The sequence below is a fragment of the Nyctereutes procyonoides genome, unplaced genomic scaffold (assembly GCF_905146905.1).
Source record: "Nyctereutes procyonoides isolate TBG_1078 unplaced genomic scaffold, NYPRO_anot_genome, whole genome shotgun sequence".
NCBI classification, from domain to species: Eukaryota; Metazoa; Chordata; class Mammalia; order Carnivora; family Canidae; genus Nyctereutes; species Nyctereutes procyonoides.
The window spans coordinates 2753071-2772782 of record NW_026575047.1 but is presented as its reverse complement, the minus strand read 5'-3'; the positions used below and the strand labels follow the sequence as shown (position 1 = coordinate 2772782).

General features: G+C 40.6%; 1 protein-coding gene across 4 annotated transcripts in view; it reads right to left on the bottom strand.

Annotated features, from left to right (window-relative positions):
- The window catches only part of SLIT2 (slit guidance ligand 2), a 350454-nt gene that overhangs the window by 138382 nt on the left and 192360 nt on the right, over positions 1-19712 (bottom strand). For all 4 annotated transcript variants that reach the window (XM_055326217.1, XM_055326219.1, XM_055326216.1 and 1 more), the window contains exon 5: positions 1286-1357. In XM_055326217.1, coding sequence (XP_055182192.1) covers positions 1286-1357 — 72 coding nt within the window. The remainder of the gene's footprint in view (positions 1-1285; positions 1358-19712) is intronic.

The window sequence follows — 19712 nt, the reverse complement described above, 5'->3', positions numbered from 1 at the left end:
GCTTCCTCAAGCTGTAGCAAGAGAAGATAAAAAGAAAGCAAATAAAATCCTCTTCACATGTAAATATTCATGAAAACCCAGGGCCAGAATTTTAACACACTTATATCTAGATGTCTATATTTCTCTTTCTTTACCTGTACGTTCAGAAAGTGTACATTTAACACAAAAATCACTTACACTGAGGGGAAGATGCAGAGACCAAAACTTGTAGCTCTATGAACAGTCAACCTCTTTGATGACAGGAAACATCTGTCTCCCTTTCCCTACTGGAAAAATAGTGTTGTATCCCACCATGGAGAATGCTGAATATAAGTTAATTCTTGAAAAGTGCCTACGCTGTTTATCACTAGCTAAGAAATACTGAATTCCTGATAGTTAATCTCAGCACACAGGGCTTTCCGCACCCCCCCCCACATTCCAAACTAATGTCAAAGCTGAGCACAACATTTTATGTCCTAGCATTTGCAGTCAATCAAAAACAAACATTTTCAAAGGCTTATGCAGTATTTTAGAATTTATAAAGATATACATTGACAAAATTAGGATTGTCACTGAAATCTTAAATCTGATATGTATCCTCAAAGCTATAGGCACTTGCAAAAAAAACCACTTCTATACAAGACACTAGATTTATAAAGGGAAAATTTAGAGCACAGTTTCCTTTCACTTGGTGCTTTTTTTTCCTTCTAGAGAGGGCTATACACATATTCTTTCATAAAGATATGAGGGGAAAATACGTAAGAAAAATATTCACACAAAGGGAAAGACATAATTTTCTCAATCTCATACTTTTGGCATGTAATGAAAACAGTGATCTAAAAGTGATTAAAAAAAAAAAAAGCTATAGCTCCAGGCTCCAGGCATTTCTAACAAGAAAATGTTATCTACTCTCTCCCAAAAAAAAAAATAGTTTATATTCTGCATTTTCAATAAACACCGATAACAACAGAAAAAGGAGTTTACTGACGTATGCTGACAGGAACAATAAAAAAATACAACGTGAATACCTTTTAATCAAATCATTTCTTGAGATTTCACAAGATTAAAAACAAAGTTTGAAGAATGAATTTGGTAACAACTTCAGATGCAAGACATCTTTTACATGAGAATATCTCCAGATACCTTGTGAAAACAATTTAAAACTTATTGTTACAAGCTCTCCTAAGCAAGCCTAAAGATAAATAGGCCTTTCACTTTTTATTCTGACACATTATTCAATATAAATTTAACTTTGAAAATAGGTAACTTGAAAACAATAGTATAGATTAGAAAAAAAAATACTCACAAATTTTTAATGTCAACTGCCCCACGGAAAGCCTTCCTTGGAATTGCCTGAATTTGGTTTTCACTGAGATCACTAAGAGTGAGAAAAAAGAAAAAAGGTCAAGTTATAAAATATTGTTTAAAAACTATTTTAATTAATATGTTTGACAAATGATAGAACATCTTTAAAAAAAAAGCTGAAACGAATCCTACCAGGATCATAATTAAATCCCTATCTTTATTTTTTTTAAATCCCTATCTTTAGATGTAACTTCTAATACAGATAATTTATATTTATAATATAGATTGAAAGGCTGAGCCAAATGGTTTCTTAAAGTACATTTCCAGATCTTTAATTTCATAATAAATTATAAAATATGATTCTCTTAAATTTGAGTTGATCTAATTCTGTGTAATAAACTATTTCTTTAAAAACAAACAATAAATTGTTCACGACTCCGTTTCAAGAGGTTCTTAAGTTTTAGTACTTGACATTTCTCCAACATCACTGGATAACTTACAAAGCATATAGGAAAAAAGTCCATTTTTAACATTCTAGTGAAAAGTGGCCAAAAGCTGATAAAACCTGGGCAATATGATTAAGCTTTCACAGCGCTTTAAGCAATCTTGAAAATGGAACATGGCAATATTGGCCCAACAATAAAACCAACAGTTCCCGCATGAAATATTAACAGCAGGTTGATTTAAAACCTTCTTTAAATAATTCTATTTAAAACCATAAACACAGACAGTCTATATTTGCATTTTAATTTAATTGGAAAATACATTTTAATCAAGGGGGGAACACTCTTTCAGTTGAAATGAGAAGTTTGTAAAAAAATCACTCATCTCATGAAATGGATCATTATTTTCTTCTCCTCGGAGTTCAGATGCAATTCTATGAGCTCACATAGTATTAGCCTTAACAAGCAGGATATAAATATACATGCAGGAAATGTCACTAAAGGCAGAAAATGCTCATCTAATTTTAAGTCACACTACCACACAGCAGATGAGATATCAAATAAATACATTATTGAAGTAAACCATGATGGTGCTAAAATTATCTTTAAAAATCTAAGATAGCTAATACTCATTAAGAAAGATGAAGCTACTAACCACGGGTGCAGAGCTGATGAAAACAGAGCCATTTTCCAATCTGTAGAGGCATGTTGGACGGACTCATCCACATCCTCTCCCCTAACGCTTATGACCAGAGCTTGTTGTTCTCATACTTAAGGCCACGCAGTAGAGATCATTGGCAGATAGAGAGATTTAGTGTGTGGTCTTGACCTCATTAGCACCAAGTTTTAAACAACTGAGATTTGCATTCATATCTCAATATCCGCAATGTGCAAATAAAAAAAAATGTGTGCTAAGCAATTTGTAAAGAAATAAATGCTAGTCTACTTAAGGAGGAGAGGTCTTTAGAGAGAGAGAGAGAAAAAAAAGCAAAACATATTTTATTTCAAACAGTAAATTTACAATATGTGCTTATGTAGGAGTTAAGGCAGTCATCCATTCCCTAAGTGTCGTAGCTCCGTTACTGCTTTCAATAGTTTCAGTATATCCCAAAGAGTAATAAAACTTCATTTCCTTAAAAATTGCTTATTTCTCCAGCTTGTCATTGATTCAGACTGACTTCCTTCCCTTAATTACATCAGGTTAAGAATGTTTAACAGCGTATATTTAACAGCCTTGGTGCTGGAAACAGTGTTGAAAGGAGGCTACCCAGCAAGGAGAAAGTCAAGAGAAACACTGGAAAAAGAAAACTCAGAATGTAATAAGAAATGATGGGGGAAAAAAAAAAAAACCCAAAACACTGAACCCAAGCAAATCTGATTCTGCAATGCTCCATGGGAACCAACAGTGGTGTTGTTACTGCTGTGTCTCTGTCAGTTCAGTGTTTGCTCATCACTTGTGTTTTTCTAGCTTCTCCTAAGACAAAGACTTGCCTTGGAGGCTTAGGTGAATAAAAATGGCAGAGCTGTTTTCTTCAGGTCTTGCCTGCTTTCCAGTCTTCCCATCCAGCCGGCGAGGGCCAATTTGTTCACTGCCTACATCTCAGCTCTACTCAGTCTCTAGGCACAGTTGTCCCTAGGGCGGTGTTCTCAATGGGAGAGGGTGCGGTGGGAGGAAAGTCAGAGGGACGTAATTCAGTGGTTCATAGAGATGCCACTGGACAATGTGAAATGCACAGTCAGAAGACCATTTCTTCTAAAATGGATTTTAGTATCAGCTTCTGAGTCCCGTAGGTAGAATTCTAGGATGTGGAAGCGTTTTATACTGCTAACATTTACCAATCTTTTCATTTTATGAAAGAACGAGAAGCTGTCAGCTGTCAGTCTCGGAGCCTCTTTGCTCCTCGAGGTCAATGGTTCATGTGTGGCTGCCCCCCCGCCCCCCGCCCCTAACTAGACTGCTTCCCAGACTCTGCTTTTGTGTCCAGTCCACCAGGGCTGGAAACTTCAGTTCTGGATCACAGGATCCTTCCATTAAGTGGACCTTGTTCATCAGTGACAGGAGAGAGAAACTTAACACATTTTCAGTACCTACAGTATGCAATTGTTAATTATTTTGGAAATAATATATCATTAACTATGATCTGTATTTCCTTGAATCCCCATAACCATCCTGCCACATTAGGCAACATTATCCTGGTTTTATAGGAAAGGAGATTAAACTTCAGAAATGTAAGATAGTACTGCTACACAATGAGACAAATTGTGCAAGAAATACGGATATATACCAAGTTAGGATTTGAGGAATTCTAAAGATGATACAAGGGGCTACTTAATCCATTTCAATATGTCCTTCCTGTGCCCCAGAACTTAAAAGGCTTTTCCTTAACTTACCCTAGCCTCTGGTCTATGTCATTTGAAAAGTGATGGATTAGACTGTGTTATTACAATGACTCATATTTTCTATACGTAATTAGGGGGAGGTCACCAGTTGCTTCAGTGCAACATATATTCATTTAAGATCTACTACATGTAAGATATCGGCTGATGTTGCAGGATTACTGAGCTGAGTAAGGCCCATTTCCTGGCTTCAGGAATTTTCAAATCCAGTAAAGAAGATAAGCAAGTAGCCAAATAGAGGGCCAATTGAGAGATTTAAACAAATTATTGTGTCTAAAAAAAAGCAAGCTAGCCCAATAAGAAAGAACACACTGTGAATGTGTCAAGATGTAAAGGTGAAAGAGTGGAGGACAGCAGTACTAGTGAAATAAATGGCATAAGTGAAATATAAAAACAGAACTTTTTAGGAGAGGAGCCTTTGATCTAATTTGCTTAGAAGGTACAATATACACAGTGGAATAATAGGAGATGAGGTCAGAAGGAAAAGTCAAAGTGATGAGTTGATTTTTTGAGCAGTGAATTCTTATTTCAGCACACAATGGTGGGGAGGGAAGTGTGGTAGACAGGAGCAGGACAGGGGCTGTACCTTGGATAAATTACATTGGCAACGGGATTTAAGATGAATACATGGAGTCAAAGACTTGAGTTTGGAAAATGAGATACAAGACCTCTTCATAATTGGGGAAAGGGTGGTGAGAACATCAAGCAATAATAACTACTAACACCGGATCACTTGCTTACCATGGGCCAGTTAGTAGCAGCAGCATCTCCCACTGTATAGGTAGAAAAGGTGAGGAAGACTAAGAGTGGCATCAGAGATGCATGAAGAATCAAAACTCAGAAGTGGATCGTATGTGGATATGGATTCAGCAAGAGGGAGAGGGGAGGACACCTAAGTTACTTTGAGCTTAGATTAAAGGTAGTGTTAATAAAATTGGGAAATTCGAAGAGCAATTCACAACGTCCATTATGAGTTTGGTTTTGAAAGTTTCTCAATCCACTTAGAAAGATGTGATATCACGTATCACTTAGTTTGGTGACAACAAAGATAGTATATGGTAAATAAAACACAAGTGGCAACTGAGAAAGGTGGTCCAGATCAAAGAAGTCAGTCACTGGAGGTCAGATTGATTCAAGCCACTTTCAAAACGGAGTGTTTTTTTTTTTTTTAACCTTGATGGAAATGACAGAGAGCTCAGTAATTCTCAGCCTTCAATATTGGAGAAGGGGATGATAGGTAGTGGGTGGCAGGAATCCAAGGAGAGAGCCAGCATGTCGAAGGGATTAAGAGCATAGACCACAGACCTGGACTGAGATGGACTATCTGCTGTTGATTAACCACATACCCCTAGAAGAGTGGCTTACCCTTCTGTGCCTCAGTTTCTTCCTCTGCAAATGGAATAATGATAATGCTACTGCGTAGGAATTCAGTGAGTTCATACTCCTGAAATGAGCACAAAAGTACCTGTACATAGTAAGCACCATGGAGGTGCTGGTTATATACGTGTTACAAGTGTTTCAATCAGACACTGGTTATGTCCTCCCGAGTGTACTACTTTGTTCCTTGGAGACCACTGCAGGCAAAGTGAGACATTACAGATGGGAGTGTACTGCTCTGTGAACTGTGGGGAATGAGAAAAATGAGTCAGAACTACTGAGTTAGCAGGATGGAGCTGCCAAGGGAAGAGTCTGTAATTATATCACCAGGCAGTAAAGTGTAAAAATGTGTTTCAGAGTAGGAAAATGGCTTGATTGGAGTTGATTTTTAGGAAGATTAATCTGGAGATTGAATTTTGGTGCAGGCAGAGAATTGGTATTGGGCAGTGTTGGTGGAGAGAGCAGTGGGTCCAGTTAACTAGAAAATTCTTTTTGATGAGTATTAAGCAATAAATTTGTGACTTTGGCTCAGGCCCAAATATAAGGTCTTTAATGCAAGTTAAGGTTATTTTAATCTTGGGGAGAGCTTGCAACTACTCAAATTTTCTGATTAAGGAAATAATAAAATACAAAAGTGCCAGGAGTAGGGAAGACACAAGTGCAGTAATTGGGGAAATGGGATTGAAGACAAGGAGACGAGTTTGGTTTTGTGATATTTAGAACTCAAATAAATGGAAATATATCCCATGCTCATAAATTGGAAGAATGAATATTGCTAAAATGTCCTTTTTGCTTAAAACTACTGTTAAAGTGTCCTTACTACCCAAAGCATTCTACAGATTCAACTCAATTCCTACCAAAATTCCAATGTCTTTTTTCACAGAAATAGAACAAAACATCGTAAAATTTGTGTGGAACCCCAAAAGACTCCAAATAGCCAAAGCAATCTTGAAAATAAGGACAAAACTGGAGGTATCATACTCCATGAATTCAAACAATATTACAAAGTTATAGTAATCAAAGCAGTATAGTGATGGCATAAAGACAGACACATACACTAATGTAGCAGAAGAACCCAGAAATAAACCTATATACGTATGTCCAACTAATCTATAACAAGGGAGCCAAGAATATACAACAGGGAAGGATGGATGGTCTCTTCAATAAATGGTGTTGTCAACTCAACAGCCACATACAAAAGAATGAAACCAAACCTCTATATTCGACTATACACAAAAATCAATTCGAAATGGATTAAAGACGAGCATAAGACCTAAAACCATAGATTCCCAAGAAGAAAATATAGGAGCTGAGCTCTTGACATCAGTCCTAGCAATGATATTTTTTGGATTTGACACCAAAAGCAAAGGCCACAGAGGCAAAAATGCGTAAGTCTAGACAGTATCGCACTAAAGAGCTTCCGCACAGCAAAGGAAACCATCAAAATAAAAATGAAAGGCAAAAGGCAACCTACAGAATGGAAGGAAATATTTGCAAATCATAACCCATCATAAGGGGTTTCTATCCAGAGTATATAAAGGACACATACAACTCTAATAGCAAACAAAACAAAGCAAAAAACTAACAAAAAAAAACCCCAATATGATTAAAAATAGGTATCTTAGCCATATGACCTATCACACTGATTGTTTTGTGAATATTAAAACACCCTTGCATCCCAGGAATAAGTCCCATTTGATCATGGTATATGATTTTTAAGGATATTGTTAGATTTTGTTTGCTAATATCCTGCTGAGAATTTTTGCATCTATATTGAATAGACATTGTTTTTCGTAAAGAAGACACACAAATGGCCAGCAGGTGCATGAAAAAGTACTCAACGTCACTATACACATCAAATGCAAAGATAAAACCCAAACGAGATACCCCTCACACCGGTTAGAATGGCTGCCAACAAAAAGACTAGAGGATGAGGTGAGGATGTAGAGAAAAGGGGATCCTGCACGCTGTGGCAATATAAAGTGGTGCAGCCACTGGGGGAGAACAGTGTGGAGCATCCTGTCCAAAATCAAAATAAAACAACTGTACAAACCCAGCAATTCCACTTGTGGGTATGCATCCAAAGGAAAGGGAATTGGTATCTCAAAACAGTATCTGTACTCCCAAGATTACTGCAGAGTTATTTACACTGGCTAAGCCATGAAAACAATCTAAACGTCCTTTGGTGATTAAATGGATAAAGAAAATAAGGATAGAGAAATGAACAAACTGAAAGGATACAACAGATTATTATTCAACCATAAAAACGAAGGGAAATCTGTGTTTTGGGAGAACATGGATGGACCCCGAGGGCATTGTGCTAGGTGAAACAAGTCAGAGAAAGACAAATACTGGATCACTGTGTGACCTCACTTATATGTGGAATCTAAAGAAAACCCCAGAACTCATATATACAGAGAACAGACAGGGGGTAGACAGAGGAGGGGTGGGGATGGGGAAAATAGGTGAATATTGTCAAAAGGTACAGACTTCCAGGTTATGATTAATAAGTTCTGGATATATAACGACTACAGCTAATGTTACTATACTGTATGTTTGGAAGTTGCTAAGACAGTAGATCTTAACATTTCTCACCCAAAGAAAAGGTCTTGTAACTGTGTGAGATGATGGTTACTAGCTAAACTTAGTGTCGTAGTCAATTTTGCGATAAATATATATATCAAATCATATCTTATATATCTTAAATTAATAAAATGCTGTCTGCAGTTACATCTCAATAAAACTGGGGAAAAGGCTATTTATTGCAAGTACTCAGACATCATAATTTGAGATTTTTTTACAAAAAACTAAAAATACTGAACATCTTGAATTTGAGAGCCTGGTTTGTTCACTTTCCAAGATGACAAGGAAATGAAAAGAGCTGGAAAAGCTGATTCCGAAGTTAATCTTGATAAGAAAGACATGAATGAGGGTGAACATAAGTGGTTCCAATGGAAAAGGTTCCACGTTCTTGGTATTTGCACAACTGGAAATATTCAGGGCCGCTGAGGCAGGCCTGAGTAGTGGCCCTCATGGTCATCAGCCAGGGAACCCTGGGGTTTCCCACTTTAGATCCTGCCTCCCTCTACTACATCCAACCCGTTCCCAAAACTACTTCCAGAGTGTCTCCAGTCAAGTCCCCTCCTGTCACTCTCCTCTGCCACAGTCTCTGCGGGGAAAGTCAGCACCAGTTTGGACACACATAAGATGCCAAACTCCTCTCTGACTTCATTGATGACCCTTCCCAACACATCCAGTTTTGTTGCCACAATTGAAATAGTATCAAACCACTTCCTCCTGAAGTCTTCCTCATCTCAGTTAAGGAGACACCATCCTTATAGTCTTCAGTCCAAAAACGTTGCAGTCTCCCCTGTAATTCCATAATCTTCCACAGCCCACATCAACCCATCAGCAAATCGTCTTGACTCTCTTCAAAATAGATCCACAATCTGACCAGAGTGCTCTGAGAAGCACCTCGGCTTCCCTGACAAAGCCACCATCCCCCCTTGTCTGGGGGATCTTAATACCCTTGCAGCTATCACTCTGTGTCTCCCCTGGTCTTCCCATAACCATAACTCGCCACATCACTGATCAAGACTTCACTGATGTCCCATCTCACCACGAGGGAAAGCACAAAACATCCCAAAGGCCGACCAGACTCCAAAATACGCCGGTTGACATACCATCTTTGACCTCATCTCTTCCTCCTTTTCCCTTACCCACCCCCTTCTGTAGCCCCACTGGCCTCTTGAGTTTCCTGAACTCAACTCACCATTCCCTCACTCAGGGGCTCCCCTGATAACTTTTTCTGCCTCTGTTTCCACCTCAGATCTTCATTCACGAATTCACCTTTTCTTTTTTTTTTTATTATTTTTTTTATTTTTTATTTTTTTAAATTTTTTATTTTTTTTATTTTATTTTTTTTATTTATTTATGATAGTCACACACACACAGAGAGAGAGGCAGAGACATAGGCAGAGGGAGAAGCAGGCTCCATGCACCGGGAGCCCGATGTGGGATTTGATCCCGGGTCTCCAGGATCGCGCCCTGGGCCAGAGGCAGGCGCCAAACCGCTGCGCCACCCAGGGATCCCGAATTCACCTTTTCTAAAGTCATTTTTCCAAGTCTTTCAGCTTTTGCACAATTATTTTTTTGTCTGAAGCACCTAGTTCCTTTCACCAAAAGATGGAGAGTTAAAAATTGTTCAAGACCCAGAGCAAACAGCACCTCCTTCAGCATAGATTTTCTCCAATCTCCCCGCTGAGCCTAGTACCAAGATCTCTGAAACCTGTTAGCTATGTGGTGCTGTGCAAGGCACTTAGCTTCTTTCTCCATTTGCTCATCTGTAAAATGAGCTCGTATAAACATCTCTTAGGGCCAATCTGTGGTCCAAACGACAACATTGTTATTAATACAAATTACCATTTAAGTAATTAAATGTCATTTAATTATTGCATAACTATAAAACATTGGTGAGTCAGTCACTCCCTCTTCTGTACTCTGTAGGTGAGTTGCACACACCTTTATTATAGCATTTCAAAAATTTCAGTTGAATTTTTTTTCCCTTAGATGACTGTCTCCTGCTTGATAATATGATAAAAAGCAGGGTTTTTTAAATTTATTTTTTATTGGAGTTCAATTTGCCAACATATAGTATAACACCCAGTGCTCATCCTCCCGAGTGCCCCCCTCAGTGCCCATCACCCAGTTACCCCAACTCCCCTCCCACCTCCCCTCCCAAGGCAGGGGTTTTAGTTCATTTTATTTCTACAGAATTCTCGGCAAATGGCAGGCATTCAGTAAGCAAAGGTTTGTGTAAAGGAGATTGAGACCGAAAAAGAAGTTCTAAAGAAAAAACTTGCAAAACATGGCAACTTGCTAGACGGATTCGGATAAGAGATAGAGCTTATTATGCATAAGCCTGCGGTGGCAGCCCTGGTAAGGAGCAAAATCTAATACTGCAGACTCAGTGAGGGGAAATAAGGAAATAAAACTGGACTTCTGAGAGGACTGTTAGACATACTGGTGTCGTGGCAACACAAGAGGGGTGACTCCACCACCATGTTCCACAAAGCAATGGACATATGAGACTAAAACCTAATAAAGAGGTCAGAGAAAGAAATACAGACTACAGCATCCTTGGGCCATGCTGGGAATGACCGTACAGCGCACATCTGCATCTCCTCTCTCACGTTATGCACTGACAGATCTCCACCTTGCAGATTATTGTCCCCAAGAAGCAATGCTAAGTGTGCTCAAGGTTTCGCTACTTGCAAGCGGGAAGTCAGCTGAGATCTCCCACCCTGCCTTCTGTTCTTGCACTCGTGCGTTCAAAAGTATTTATCGACAGCATAAAGTCTGATACAATCACTGCTTTGGGATAGTTTGGTTTTTCTGTTATGGTATTTTTAAAAGATTTATTTATTTGAGAGAGAAAGAGAGAGCGAGAGAGAGAACATGTGTGCAAACATGAGAGGGAGGGGCAGAGGGAGAGAGAATCTCACGCTGACTCTGCGCTGAGCACAGAGCTGGATGCGGGGCTCAGTCTCATGGAAATCATGACGTGAGCCGAAATCAAGAGCTGGACACCTAACCGACCGTAGCACCCAGGTGCCTGTACAGGGTGTTTTCCGCCACCAATGTGACTACGGCTTTTTAATAAGCAGGGCTGTCTCTTCTACGTATGTCCTTTCTCTTCTAGGTCTTAATGCCTTTATCATTGTTTGTCAAGATGCACGAATGGTCCCTTTTCAGTTGTTTCTTCAGCAAAAATTGTTTTGCTACTCAGAACTTGCCGTAACTTCCAGTACTCAGTAACCGAAGCTTCATCGAACATGATGGTGAGAATGGAGACCTACTTTACTTCCGATGTCCAATATACTTTGATAACGGTGCTTTCTTTCTCTTAATAAGAAGTGTCCATGGAAGTTTTTTTATTTTATTTTTTATTTTTTTTTCATGGAAGTTTTAACACAACTTACAATTGTAAATCTCTGTAGAAATTTAAGTGTGAAGGGTGTGCACTTTAGAACTGATGAACTTCGTTAACACTCAAACTAACATTCATTGGGCAGTTGCTAACTGCCAGACAACACACTTTGATTCATTTAAATTTTTCTACAATCACATCAGGATCTACTCTTTTATTTTCATTTGAAGGCAGGGAACTGGTGCTTATGGGGGTTGGGCTGTGGTCATACAGCCAGGAAGCTCCTGGAGCCATTTGAACTTGGCTCTGTTGTTCTCCAAATCTCACTGGCTTAACCACTACTACTGTCTTGCTTCATACAGAGGAAGCCTCTGGAGATGCCTAGCTTTCTGGCATTATGGGTCCATCACCCTGGAGCTGTGGCTTCAGTGTGGTTTGAGGATCACCATTAGAACCCTCTAAAGAGACTGTTAAAAACAAGACTTCTGAGCTCCACTCTAGAAATACTAGACAGACTCTTTAGGGGAGATGTCCAATAACTTGTGTTTTTTTTAATATTTTTTATTTATGATAGTCAGAGAGAGAGAGAGAGAGAGAGAGAGAGAGAGAAAGAGGCAGAGGGAGAAGCAGGCTCCATGCACCGGGAGCCCGATGTGAGACTCGATCCCGGGTCTCCAGGATAGCGCCCTGGGCCAAAGGCAGGTGCCAAACCGCTGTGCCACCCAGGGATCCCATAACTTGTGTTTTTAACAAGTCTCCTAGGTAACTGTTATGCCCATTGTCTTTGAACCCCACTTTAGTAGCTTGCTGGGCCATCTCTGATAAATATGATCTTCCAGCTTCTGGTGTTTTTAAAAAAATTTTTAAAGATCTTATTTATTTGAGAGAGAGAAAGAGACAGAGAGAGAGAGAGAGAGAGAGAGAGACAGCTCGAGCAAGAGGGACAGATGGGGAGGGAGAGAGAGAATCTCAAGCAGACTCCACACTATGCATGGAGCTTGATGTGGGGCTTGGTCCCGGGACGCTGAGATAATAACCCGAGCTGAAATGAAAGTCAGATGCTTAACCGACTGTGCCACCAGATGCCCCACAGCTTTTGTTTGGTTTTTAAACATGGTGCTCATTTGTGTGCATCCAGTGGGGATGCCAATAGAGAATTAAAAATGAGAAGCACCATTAAAACCACGACTATATATAGTTCTTTGGACAAAGGAGAAGGTTGGATAAGAAAAGCCATTGTTTTTTCAATCATTGTGAAATACATGTAATAAAAATCTCACAACTAGGATACTAATCTTGAAAAAATAAAGAATTCACAATGTAAGTAATTTTCACCCTTGCCATTTCTTCTCTTCAAAACAGTATCCATAATTCTGTTTCATGTTAACATCGGGCTTTCCAAGTGGTATTTAAGCCACCATTTGGGCTTAAAGCACTCCTGTTACGTGTATTCAAGGACATACCTAATGGTGTAGAGCCATCAGCTAATGACAAGTTCTGAAAGCATACAGCACGGACAACAACAGAAACCTCCCTTTGTACTTTTTATGAGAAGAACCATTGAGTAGTAACCGATGTTTTAAGAAAACTTGTTTTGGGTCATATCTAAAGCATAGAGGTAAAAACACAATGGGCTGAAAACACTTCCAGGTGTCTACAGTGGCATCCTGGAGGGTGGTGTCCTGGGACCGACCTGGAATCGGGTTTGGGTAAAATTCCTTAGCGCCACTCCCTAAAACCATGTGACCCGATCATAGGATCTTAGTCAAACTACTGAGATCCTTCACATCATGTTTTATTTTCCCTAACTCTAAAGAGACCACCAAGGCTCACAGTGTCACGGTTATTGTGAGGACTGAACCACCTGAAGGGATGAAGTGCCCAGCCCACGCTTAACACACAAAGGTGCGCACACGCTACTTTCCTGCAGTTCCATTAGCTCAATTCAGGTCACTTCAGCAATCATTTGTTAAAAGCAGAGTGTGCTGAGCACACTGCTAGTTCTCAGAAATAAAAGGTAATAATACATGTCTGCTCTCAAGAAGCAGACAGGTGAGGTAATCATCACGCTACTGAACCAACAAAAATATCAGTGGGAAAAATACTCAAAGTCCCAAAAGAGCAAAGGAGGAAATACTCCCATTTTGTCATTGCTTGGACCGTTGGGATGGTAGATTATAGTAAAAAGCAAATTAGACAAGCAGCAACAACGAAGGACCTCTGCTGCGGCATTTCTTATGTTCAGGTATGGATTCACGGAGTATAGACGCATACACAATCTAATACACGTGCATTTCCCCCCCTAGCAAGCCTTTGTACATGCATTTTCCTCCACCTGGAATATTTACATGTTGTCTTTCACATTGTTCCTCTCCTTGTCCCTCTGGAGTAGAATTTAAATATTCTCTTTTCTAAAAATCTCTGAAATATCCTAATGTTGGAGGAGATTCTCTTTTCTTTTTTTGTGCTCATGTCACATGTTATACTCAACCGATATTCTGGATTATGATCGCTACCTTACTTGGTGACACAGCCCATGAGAGCTAAAGTTCTCTAAGAACAGATACTAAATAATTCACCGTTATATCCCCAATGCCTAATACGGTGCCAGGCTGTGGTCAATAAAGCATAAATAAAATGTGCAAAACTGACTAGCACACTGGCATTATACTTGTGGACATTTAGGTTCTCAAGCAAATTACTTATTTAACAGGTACCTGATAGTTTCCTTAGGATATATTTTATGAAAATATCATCTTCTACTGTGGTAAATTAAGACCATGATGGACTACTTATCCTTTGGCTCCCAAAGAAATGGTAAAATACTGTATGGTAAAAAAAATACATATATATATTATATGATTATATAATACATATATACACATATATATAATGGTAAAATATATGTATTTATATTTTATATATTATGATAAAAATATATATATATATGTTTTTGTGATCCAATTGTTTTTACTGAGACCAATAAACATAAGGGAATGGCAAAGTCAGAATCGTGTTAATATAAATAGCACATATTTTAAATGGAAAACAGTCATTGAAATCCTTTATTCAGCCTAAACTATAGTCTTAGTCTCAGCTGATGAGCTTAAGAACCCTTTAATTCTTTCAATAGTGGGTGCCGGGGTGTATGTGAGTTTCATGATTTAGTCAATAAAACAAGACTGCCAACTGAGACATGATCATTTCCTGAACATAACTCCATGCCTTTGCTTCAGGACTTGCACTATTCATTTTCTGAGATGCGTCAAAAACGTTCTCCTATTTTTCTCATCAAAATAACTGCAAATATAGCAAGAAAGACCAGGTACGCATACCTGAATAATAATGACGTGCACGTGAAAGTTAAATAATGAGGTATAACAAGAGTGAGGTGGCACATAAATCAGGAAATGCTTTCCAAAGAGGAGGATGCTGAGCTGGGTCTTAGGAAATATGATGGAGATGGTTTGGCAAGAAGAAATGGCAAGTTCTTTCAAAAGAGCCCAGCGTGGGGAGACAATATGCACAGGTAGATTAAGGGTGACACCAACGGGGGAGTCTTTACTGCTTTAGGCCATCTTGAATTCTCTTTCCTTCCTTTCCTTCCCTTTCCCTTTCCCCTTCCCCTTCCCTTTCTTCCCTCCCTCCCTCCCTAAGATTTTATGTATTTATTTGAGAGAGCAAGAGACAGACCACAAGCTGGGGGAGGGACAGACTGAAAGGGAGACCATAATCTGAGCCAAGGGCAGATGCTTAACGGACTGAGCCACTCAGGTGTCCTTGAACCTTTTCAGATACCACACTTCAAAACTTGTTTGTTTTGGCTCAACTCTGTACATTAGATACAGTGTTCCTGCCCTAATTTTATCTCTGGATACCCACAGCTGCTCTACCATGCGTGATATTCTTTTGATAATTCTCACAGAATTTGTAGAGACTATGGAAGCAGCTCTTGACTTGTTTTGAACTTGAGATAAAACTGCTTTAAAAAAATGAGAATAGGGACATCTGGGAGGCTCAGTGGTTGAGCGTCTGCCTTCAGCCTAGGGCATGACCCAGGGTCCCGGGATCGAGTCTCACATCGGGCTCCCTCCGGGGAGCCTGCTTTTCCCTCTGCCTGTGTCTCTGCCTCTCCCTCTCTCTCTCTCTCTGTGCGTATTTCATGAATAAATATGTAAAACTTTAAATAAAAATCAGAATAGATGTATTTTCCTATCACTGCTTTTCTTCCAGATATGTATATCCATGTTGACTGACTTAAATGAGTACCAAATAACATATTTCATATATAATATATTTTTTTTCTAAATGTATGGACGTGTATGATAAAGAGAAGACAAAAAGAGACACAGAGATTAATAAATAGAGAGAAAGAGAAAACAGAGAGACACAGAGAAAGAAAAGTCTACCATATGCAAACACAGGAATATATAGAGATACGTATTAGTTATGTGGCTATCTTACTTATATCTCACTACCTATAATTTAGGTAGGAAGATTGTTAAATATTACGATCAAAGAAAGTGTTTTTCAGACTTAACTGTACTTCCACTATTTTTAATTTAAAACAACCCTACATTATAACTCCTAATGATAATTCTAGAAGCCTCACTTGAAGCATTCCTTGGAGTAGTCTCTAGGAAAAAAAATAAAGGAAATAAAATGAACATCATTGTCAAAGATGTTTATCTTAAGCACTCCTTATAGATCCTCATTTAATTCTTCTATTCCTAAAAAATAAAGACGACTTTCAAGAGTATGCTTTGAAAAATCAGCACGCCTTGGCTACTTACTTTGTTCCAAAGATTTTTAAAAGGTAGAATGTAATCTAATGGTGCTGAAATACTGCATCAGCTTTTAACAAAAGAGCCAATCCTGCCGTGCTGCTATTTTATTACTCACGACGTATGGTTTCCAGTTGAGTATCCCATTAACCTCAGAGTGCAATGATATCATTTTAATTATATAAATTGAAACAGCAATGTATAATACCTATATCATGTAAAAATGGATTCGCTTTATGTGAAAGTGTCTAAACTATCTTTCGCTATGAAGCAATAAATTTGCTTTTGATGGCAAACCTGCCTGTAAATTTAATTACTGGTAATTTTATTTTCCTCCACAGTTTAACCTCTCTTAGAGTCTGACCAGGAATATCATAAATCTGTACTTCCTTGGACTACTTTGGAAACTACTGAGTAATGATAAATGAGTATTTGCCAGATTTTAACTTAGAGAAGCAAATAAATATAAATGCGGGTGGGAAATGACTACGCCAACCTGTAAAAGTCATCACAGCTTAAATCCCCAATTTGTTAAAAAGTACAGTTTACTTAATGCAGCTCACTTTGTTACCGCATAGAATCAAATAATACATTTAATGGAAGAGAATTATTTTCATGTGTCTGAGGCTCCAAATAGCTGTGTGAGGATAAGAAAACACGTCTCCCAGAGGAGAGGCTTTTGCATTAGTGCAAGAGAAACAAAAATTTATGTGTAGTGCAGTCTCGTGCTATACATTCAAAGAATCACCTGATATTATTGGAATATCTCGAGGGTCACCCCCTCAAGAACTCATGCAAGACTGGGGAGAGGATGGGAGACGTTCCCCATCAATGCTCTCTCTCCTTCCTGAGAATTCTCTACAAGGCAGCCAGCTCTGAAGGAAGTAGAAAGGAAGCATGGCTAAAGGGCAAAAGTTAGCACACGTGTCAGTGTTAACTAAATGCTACGTGCATCAGGTGAGAACAATCACACGCCTCCCGGGAAAGAGAGAGAAGAGCACAGGGCGTGTCTGAGGGCCTTCCTACCCCAACCAGGGCATCTAGACCCACATCTAGGTCCTGCCACCTGCTGGCATTGCGACTCGGGCAAGCTGCCCTACCTTTCTAACCCTTCACCATCTCCATCTGGGAGATGGGGAGAACAAAACCACCTGCCTCCTAAGGCTGCTGCTGGGAAGAGCTGAAATAAAGCTTGTGCAATGCCTGGCGGCGCGCTCGGCGTGGAGCAGGTGCCCGGTGAATGCGAGCCCCACCTTAGCTGCGGGCCACCACATGTGTCTGACTCTGGTCTCCGCTCCCTGTGAACTTCCAGCGCTTGGACTTGGCCTTGATCGTCTCTGAGATTCATCCTGGACGAGCCATTTATTAGCCCTGTGACCTTGTGTCAGGGCTTTGTAGAAACTTGTTTTCTCACTTCTCTAAACCTCAATTGCCTCATCTCCAAATTAAAACTAATATTTAGATCACATTTCCTAGCGCTGCTGAAAAGATCCTATGAAATATTTAACACAGGACCTCACACACACTAATCATATTCAGCAAGGTTGCGTATTATCATTTCAATGTGGAAATATATACCAGCAAAGAGGATTTTGCAAGATGTACTATAATTTAGGTGGACTTTTAGATGCCAGCTTTATCTATATCAAAGTTCAATTTTGAATAAAATAGAAAAGTCTTTTTTTATGGTTAAACGCAGGATCTGTGTATTACATCGCTGTCATTATATATACCACACTCCCAGTAAGCACTGAGCTATTTTAAGATACATTTCAAATTCAGGAAATTTAAATTCATCATATACAGTTTCTGAATTACAAAGAAGGATAAGAGGTTCATAACCCCTATCCGAGCATGTCATAATGCTCCGATGCAAAAAGCCATTTTATAAATTTTGAAAAGGCCACCTTAAGCTAATGCCTCCACTTAGTGTACACAGCCCCCTTGATTATGCAGCCAGCAGGCCTCCCGAGGAGGTCCGAAGCCGCGCTCTCACGGTGACCAGGATTTCTGAACTGGATCTAAAAGGGAGTCAGCCGCAGGCAGAGAGCCTGCAAAGCCACCTCGGGTTCGGATCGGCGCGTTACTGGGCTGGGGCGGCCTGGGGCGTGCGAAGACGTCCACCCAGCAGCAGGCAGGTGCATCCCGTGGCCCGTCCTGCCAGTGGGGAGGCAGCCACCATGCAGGTGGAACCCGACAAGAGAGGGAGAAGCTGGGGGGGGGTGAAAGCATGGAAGGTGGAAAGCGGAGCCGGCAGCAGTGACTGGGGGCAGGAGTGGAGGGATGAGAAGGGGAAATGCTGCACAAGGGGATGCCGAGCGTACGGGGGGGGGGGGGGCAGAACGGGCGCTGAGCCGCTGTCACCGCCCAGCCTGGGTCCTGGAGATCCTAGTGGGGACTGTGTCCACCATGACACCCCCACATGCCCCTCGTGCCGTGTGCCCCACACGAGGCAGGTCCGCCCCTCTGTGGCCCGCGCCAGGACAGAGCGGATGGGACCACTGACGGGACATCGGCCGGGTCCTGGGGACACAGAAGGGACCACAACAAAGTCCCTGCCCTCAGGAAGCTAGGGCGAAAGGGCTCCCGGCTGGCACTGTGCTGGGCTTGGAAAGATCAAGTTGAGAGTGTGCAACAAAAGGAAGCCCACGTGCGCTAGGACGCCCCCCTACCTCGCCAGCCACAGCTGTCTGCTAGGAACGGCGTCTGTCCCGTGGCAGAGAGTGTGCAATTAGAGCATCTCATCAATGCTACCTTGACCATGTCAGATTCTGCAATTTCTTTTTTTTTTTAAGTATTTATTCATGAGACACACAGAGAGAGGCAGAGACACAGAAAGAGGGAGAAGCAGGCTCCCCATGCAGAGCCTGACGTGGGACTCGATCCCACGACCCCAGGGTCATGCCCTGGGCCGAAGGCAGACGCTCAACCACCGAGCCACCCAGGGGCCCCCAGATTATACAATTTCAATGAGATGTCATTTCCTTGAAAATCTCTGATGCAAATACTTTTTTTTTTTTTTTTGCCAGCTGTCAGTGGGTAGTTTGACCCACACTTCACCAAGTCTCTCTGAATGACGTCCGTCACAGTATTTGGGTCTCGCCTGGCGGAGGACTGCGCTCCAGCACCACTGACCCTTCCATTCGCTTAAAACTGTTTAGATGCCAAAGGCCACCCAGACACAATTTTGCTGTGTGAGTCAACCTCCTGGCCGCCAAATCAATTGTGTCCCCACCACTGTTCCAAAAAGGTACTTAAATCAATTTGCTACCACAGAGCCGCACGGAACGAGGTGCATAAGCTACACACAGTCATTATACACGGAGCATTAGCCCCAGCGGATTCGGGACGCGTGTGAGTCCAGTTCTCAGCCTCGGTTGCACGTCTGCGAGAAACACTCGTTGATAAAGTGGGTACGACACACACGTGCCACTTACGTGTTGCGTGACGAGTGGGAAATTAACCTGCAGAGTACGAATCGTCTTCTTTGCACAAGAT